The sequence below is a fragment of the Opisthorchis viverrini genome (assembly GCF_000715545.1).
Source record: "Opisthorchis viverrini unplaced genomic scaffold opera_v5_244, whole genome shotgun sequence".
Lineage (NCBI taxonomy): Eukaryota > Metazoa > Platyhelminthes > Trematoda > Opisthorchiida > Opisthorchiidae > Opisthorchis > Opisthorchis viverrini.
The window spans coordinates 461,235-468,750 of record NW_008751900.1 but is presented as its reverse complement, the minus strand read 5'-3'; the positions used below and the strand labels follow the sequence as shown (position 1 = coordinate 468,750).

The window sequence follows — 7,516 nt, the reverse complement described above, 5'->3', positions numbered from 1 at the left end:
GTCCAAGCGGACTGTTTGTTTTGGACGCGTATCTACTGTCGAGGTTTGTACAAATTGTGAATTTCTCTTACCCTAATAGTACCGTATAGAAACCCAGCTCCGACTTTGTTTTGCCTACCCGGAGGTTCTGGTATTACGCGTCACTCGAAGATACCGTTAGACCGTTACACATAGTTTTTAAAGATGGTATCTTGTGAACAAGCGTTTACGGCATTATTTCCGCTGAAGAGCCCCCATTGTAGAATTAATATTCCTCCAAGTTTGTCAGCCGCTTTTCTCGTGGCGACATTTCGGTATCTCAACTTATATCTTCCTCCGATCAACGTTAAGATCTTCCCAGCCGAATCCGCAAGCTATAACAGGACACTCTGCTGTTTAACAACAAAATTGCGGGATTTTTCGCTAATAATGTATATGGACTACGCAATTTTAACTGGTATCAGCAATGATCCAAAAAACATTGTTTGCAGAACTAGCATTTCCGCATAATTTGCGTCTACAAGGGTCACGTAGATTCCAGAATGTTCAAAGAAATATTTCAGCTTGAAAACCATATGAAAGCTCCGTCCAATGTTAGTCACTTTTGTCCACAATTCTCGACTTCTTATTACATTAGGCAGCATACTCACAGGCAGTGATGTTTATTGGCCTTGAATCTTGGCTCACTTAAACAAATCACTAGCGTATATGATTTGCAATATTACCTCAATATATACACTTTTCAGAAACATTCTACACTATGAAGTGGCAAGCGTGAAAACTGCGTAGATTTCGAGAAATCAGTTTCATTGTGCTACTACTGAGCGGCTTTCCATAAGGGTCAAACCCTCTTGTTCTTGAGTTATGAATCACGTTGAAGGTTTTTAATTTGGCATAGCAAGTGGAAGGATTACTGGGGCCATGTCCCTTGATACACTATGATCTTTCACGCGTGCCTTTGGGGCACGTACTTAACAAGCCGAAACGGAGTCGGTCGGATATATGACCCCAGGAATCCTCCTCATTGCTATGCCAAATGTAAAACCTTTACCACGATTCAGAACTCAGGAACAAGAAGATATTATCCTCCAGTTTGATCCATTTCTGTTGGCACGGACTGAAAATTAAAGAACCTCAAGAATCCGCACCGAACTTGAACGATGGAAGAGACATGCGTGCTTAAGTTGCCACTCATGCATATCGGATGAGATGAGAACAAGGAACGAATGGCAAGTGCTCAATAAATCTCAACTACACATACCTGTATGCCTGTTACGCCTAAAAATTTTCACGGTTCACTGAATAGGTAGATGTAGTAAGATCACGAAACTTCTAGTGTTTCTAAAGGGCTTAACGTTTTAAGCCCAGTGCAACCAGTAACCAAGCGCAGGAAGTCTGTTTGCATATCCCTAGAAGCTTAGACTTGTTCTGGCTATATCTGGTATTCAACATCTTATAATGCATACTGTCAAGTCTTTGCTTATCGTCCACCAAAAGCACAGCTATCGCTATGTATTACCTTGCGACAAGATGTCTTTAGGGTAGCAAAGCCCCAAGCCTCTCCCGGCTCACATTGTGATGAAGTGCATATCGTCGAGCACACTTGCACTGGACCTTCGTCTGCAACTCACACGTCTGATCAGCGGAAGGGGTCACCACCGGTTTAGACCAGCTACGTCATTATGTCAAAAATTAGGCATTAACCATTGGGCACGGCTTCAATTTTCCAACGCATAAGTCTTCACTTCCTCGCTCCGAACTGTATAGCTTGAATAAAGTCTTATAATAGGAGGGAGGTAGGGAACAGGGAAGCCGCATTTGTGTCATTCGACGTTAATAGAACCGACGTAGATTCTGCCGGTACGCCAAATATTAGACTTCTCAATTCACATTGAGAACTGCGTAACTAGATATCCAGACGTGAAATTATAGGACATCGTTGCCCTACCTGATCGACATAAAGATCATAGAATCGGCAGCTCAGAGCATGCTTCACCAGTCTCCAGTGTGAATTTGGGTAGATTGTAGTGGTCTGGCTACCCACTAAGTTACTTTACCAGGGGTGCGTGGCAATGAAATGAAAATAATAACGCTAGGTTGGGTATACAACAATAAAGAAGTCAGATGGAACACACTCACTACGAATTGTTCTCTTTAAAATAGTTCGTCGTTGGTCCAGGTCAGCGAATAAACAATGACCCAATTACGGTGGTCCAGAGGTCTTCTTCTGAACAGTCCCCACATATCGTAGATTCCGAAGATGGTCCGAAATGCTTTGCTACCAGATTTAGCACATGAGACTCGCGAACGAATGCTTCAAGTGCGAGCAAAATCAGAAGAGAGAGTCGAAGCACGTGACCACGTTTGTATTGCGTGAATTTTTGTACAAGTGCAGTTTGTACGAGTGTACTTTTTCGTATTCTAACAAAAACCGGTTATGCAATTGACGAAAAACGTAGTGTTTTAATGAAAGCGGAATAAAGGTACAAACCGTCACGCTCCTAAGCGCATACACAGCGACACCGACAGCAGTGGAATTGTTGAGGGTGGCAAGCAAATTTTCTAACCTTGAGCACTTTCTAAGGCGTTAATAAAACTTATTCCGTGATAACCTGTCTCCACATCCAGGTGATCGCCGTCCATATGGGATTGGAATACACAATGTTTCCTACTACCGGAGAGAGCAACACGGCAAGCCACAGGGAGACTGATCAAGTAGCCCGTGACCTTGAACCGAGTTTTTGGCGCCGTCGATTTCGGCGATTGCTTGCAGCAGAGCGTGATCCGCCTAGTCTACTGGCAATGTCGCCGGTCCGATTTCGGCGATTGTCTGCTTACAGCAGAACGTGGTCCGCCTAGTCTACTGGCAATGTCGCCGGTGATTTTACTGCTACTGTTGGTGCCCCTGGCGTATTGCGATGAGCACGATCACATCGTAAGTGTGTTCTTCACGAAAATTACGAGATCGTATCTTACTTGATTTGGGCTTTTGAATGGGGAGGAGACGCAGCGCAGTTTGCGAGATACAGCATTGACACTCAGTGGTAGTTAGCCAAAGGTTGTCCTATGTAGATAAATGTAGATAAATGGGTCTCAAAATTAATAAAGCTTCTGTCATGGACTTGACAGGCCTGAATTAGGAAGCAATAGGTACAGGGGATTGTGGATTTCTCCATTTCCTATTAACCCTTCAACTCAAATACACGTGCAGGAAAGTGCTTTTCCGCAAGCAGTAAGTAAGCGATATGTGCAAATACCCTTCTTTCTCTTTCACGTACTTTTTTCTCCCCCTCCTGCCATCCCAATAATGACTCTCCATGTAGACCCTTCAATTTAGACTGACGACTCTCTTCGTTCCCCTTCAGTTTCGCAAGTATTGTCTGCGCACCGTCGGGCGCTGCCATCCTCGGGCATCTCGAAATCAATTTTCAGGCTACTTTCAGCGTTTGAACTATGAAGCAAGCGGGCCAACAAGGTGTTTGTGCTCATACTGGAATCACTTGACATTGATGTGTATTGTGTAGCATAAACAGGAACTCACGGTGTAAGCGCAGCAGTTGATTTAACTGTTCTCCACTCGCTTCCGGCTGCATACCTCTGGCGATCCAGAGACTGCTGCAGCAGGATGTGCAGGGGTAAGAAAAGTTCACTCGTGACATTTTCGGTGCCTAGCTGTCATGACACCATAGGGAAGTACGAGGGCTGGATACTGGCAGGTTGCCCAACCCAAGACAGAAGTCTGCAGGCGTCGGGTTCGAACCATAGACCTTCCGGTCAGTAAACTTGCGCTATAACCACGGAGCAACCTCACTTCCGTGCAGGGGTTGGTATCGTTTTAAGTCACCGGGTGGAATGGTCCTGGTTGGACTGGATACCCGTTGATAGTCGTCTTTGTGCAGTTCGTCTGGCTGGGACGGAACCGCTACCTCTGCATAGTACTGGGACTTTGCATGTGGCTCGGTGCTACCAGTTTCGCTGAAGCACTGGATATCAGACCGAACAATAGCAATGTGTGGATCTCAGAAAGGTTCCCACCGGTCTCGAACGTAACTTGACCCCACACATCAGGCGTCAAGTGAAATTGGGCGTGCGAGCCACTGTTAGACACGTAAAGCCAAGGAAATGAAAGAGGCCCAGAAAGCCGGTAATCCCAGAAGATTATTTCAATTGTTCCATACGACTGAACCGCAGAAACCTCCAGTGAGCAAAACCATCAAGGATCAGAATGGGACGAACATCGTCGATAAAGAAGAGCGCCTTGACCGGTGGGCCGCAACTTCGCGTAACAGCTATCGTGACCACCAGCTGCCACTCATTTTGAGTCCACAGCTGACGTAGAACTCTGGACGGTGACCATGGAGACTTATGATTGCATATATTCTCTCAAGCACCACCGATATCCTGGTCATGATGACCTCCTACCCGCCTTGTTCAAAGATAGAGGTGAAGTTCTCAGTCAATACTTGTCTCACCTGGAAGGTGAGCAGTAGAGAGAATCAGTGATGATGCCTATTTTCAAAACAGAGCTCGTAGTGAGTGCGATCATCACAGGGAGGTCAGCTTGACCCCAATTGTAACGAGACTTTTATCATCACTTATCCTTTGTCTCCTTATGGTGCTTCGGGAAAAGCAAGCTGGATCCCCCTAAGGGGGCGAGATGTCTCATTGGTTAGAGCGCGAATTTACTGACCGGAAGGTCTTGGTTCGAACCCGACCTCTACCTCCCGACTTCCCCTGTTTAGGCTTGGGCAACCTGAGAATATCCTAGCCCTCGTCCTTTCTTCTGGTGGCATGGAAAGGGTGCTACAGCCGAACGATTTTTTTCTCCTCAACACATTTGCCCAGCAAATAATGCCATGAAAGTTTGTGAACATGCTAAGTTCTTTGTATGAACTCCACTGACATAGGTTTAACGCCATATCTTCCAAACTCAAGTAGAGCACAGGGGTGACGACGTCACGGGCAGTACTCAGGTCTTTCGCAGCCTCCCCCTTCTTCCATGTCATATCCTCTCCACCTATATGTTTTTGCCTCCTAACTCGGCGTAGTTAACAACACTAGCTTATCCTGCAGTACTCGATGCTTTTTTAAATTACACACCAAACCCGTTCCTTGATTACTGCATTGCAAATCCACTGATACCAACTGTAGTTCTAGAACACTGGTGGTCAAGGAGCTAAGTATGTTCCAGCCCCCTCCCCGCCCACTGTGGCCAAGTCTTGCAGTCGCGCAACTCTACAGCGTACACTGTCATCTGATACACGCGTCCCTTGAAACCCATTGGTTTGCCTTTCTGATGCCATAACTGGTACAAATTGGCAAAAGCGGTTCTGATCCTTGAGGTTTGCGTGTTGGCCGTCGTCCGTTTGGTTCCCGTTAAAGCTCATACAACTTTCGGAACACGCCTAGCGCCCCACAATTTTCATTGTTTCTTTTATATCCGTACATTCCGCAGGACGGCTTTGCACTTTTTGTGGGCCAAAGGATTGAGTAACCTTGGTCAGGTTCTCTAGTGATGCATGCAGTTCTCCTTTTTAGACGCTGAGAACAATTGTCTGCATATTCCAACTCGATAAGGTTCTTGCTCGGAGAGACTTGAATACCGGAGTTTCATAGACTCTTGAGCCAGAATTGATTCATCTCTTTCGGAAGAAAGCAAAAAATGGAATAAGTGAAAACCTGTGTCGGGTGCTACTGTTCATAGATATAATTCCCGAGCAAAGCCCACACACATGCGCTCATAAATACGTGAATACGATAAGCGCATAATTCTAAGGAAATCTCTGCGGCATACTTTTGCACAAACGGAATTACCAAGATCATATACTTGGCGGAGTGTAAAGACTTGGTCTACACAACCTTCTTCCTGGCCAGAATCCTTTCTGTTTTCGTGTCACCTATTCACGCGTTCTAGCACGACATGTTAGGTGATGCTAAGACTAGTTAGAACAGGGATCAAGCTAATTCCCCTAACTGCTATTGGATGTGAGCATCTGTTTTAATAATGGGTGCCATAGTTGGTCAGAAAAGTTTCATACTCTGAGACAAAATAGTTGGGAAAGCACTCGCTCAGGATTCCGCCTGCAACTTTGAGCAGAGCGCTTTAAACTTTGTGGGACCAGCAGCTCGGTTGATCCTAAAGGAAAAAAATACCCACGAATTTTGGGAGCCACCGGACTTTCCATGTTTGTCGCTCCTTATCATCATCGGCAGCATGACATCAGCGTTCAATACCGACCTTTCGCTTCCGTACAACCATTATTTATTCGAAAGACTTGTTGTGAGGAAAAGAGTAAGGGTGGACTGGGAGTGGACTTGGTGTCAGCTTACTACAATTATTCCGAGGTGCGTACACCTCCAGACGCTCATCCAGGCAATCTGGATAAAAGCTGACAGCGAAAACGCCAGTTCATTGCTCACGTCTTTGTTGCGGGTAGCAAATTCGACTATCCAGCAGCAGGTGGTCGGTTGGGTTGCCTTTAAAAGTTTTCAACCCAACGATCTAGGCGTCCGGTTTCGGAGACGCCTGAACCAGTTTTGTACTTGGTTGTTTCGCTCAATACAGACCTGTATGAACCTCTTGCACGCACCAACCATAGTTGCTCTCTCGGTCCGCGCAGACGCTCTTTTTCGCTTACCATCTGGCAATTTGGTAGGTTGTACTGCACCAGCAGAAATATGGGTCTAAGCTTCTTGCAAGTTTATGGCTTCGCTTGGGACCTCGTTTCCAGGCGTAATTGTCTGGAGCCTTCCACAGCAGAACATCAAGCATCTTATCAGACCGCAGATAGCATTTTCCAGTAAAATTCGAAGGGATCTCAGTAGGTAGTTTTGGAAAGTTTGCTCCACGTTAGGCCCACGAGATTCGTAATGGCTGGGCTAGGTGCGTGCCACTTTTGGGACCCACTGAAAAGCAGCAATTGACAGGGTGTTTCGGAACGAGCGGTAATGAGTGACCAATCCACACCGTCTATCGCCAGTGGTGATGTGGCCTATTTGCTTTTGAGATTGGCCATGTGAGAAGCACAGCGTGGCCAAATTGTTCCGGTTGTTTGGGACACCAGCGCTTCACAGGAACGCTGTTATCAGCAGACTTTCGCTGTTGTTCATGTGTCTTGATTCCAATCCAAGAAATCCACTTAGTTAAACCTGATCAATGACAAGTTCAACGACATTCCTGCGAAAACCACAGTAATATCTGAACCGGGAAGTCATGGCAGGTGGGTCAATCGATCGGCACAGTTAGGACAGTTATCGGAGAGTCATCGCGCAAGCATGAACATATTCGGTTGGGATAACTCAGGTGCCTTCTTCGTGTACTGGTGGAGTAGTGATAACGCGCTCGCTTTGCATATAAGCTATCCCGGGTTCAAAAACGCGGCATGGTGAATGATATGAAAAATTGACTCCGGTGTTTCTCACCAAAATAATCGCGCTGGGACATCATCATCATCATAGACAGCAGCACTAGTATTGGCACTGATGTTTCACTACCGTACAATCACAAAGTTTATTTAATTTTGCTTAAATCCTCAAC

The 7,516-nt window shown here is 45.9% G+C and overlaps 1 protein-coding gene across 1 annotated transcript in view; it reads left to right on the top strand.

Annotated features, from left to right (window-relative positions):
* Nucleotides 1–2,691: 2,691 nt before the first annotated feature.
* The window catches only part of T265_08898 (hypothetical protein), a gene marked incomplete at both ends in the record, with an annotated part of 24,309 nt that continues 19,484 nt past the window's right edge, over nucleotides 2,692–7,516 (top strand). The window contains one exon of the mRNA XM_009174826.1: nucleotides 2,692–2,914. Coding sequence (XP_009173090.1) covers nucleotides 2,849–2,914 — 66 coding nt within the window. The remainder of the gene's footprint in view (nucleotides 2,915–7,516) is intronic.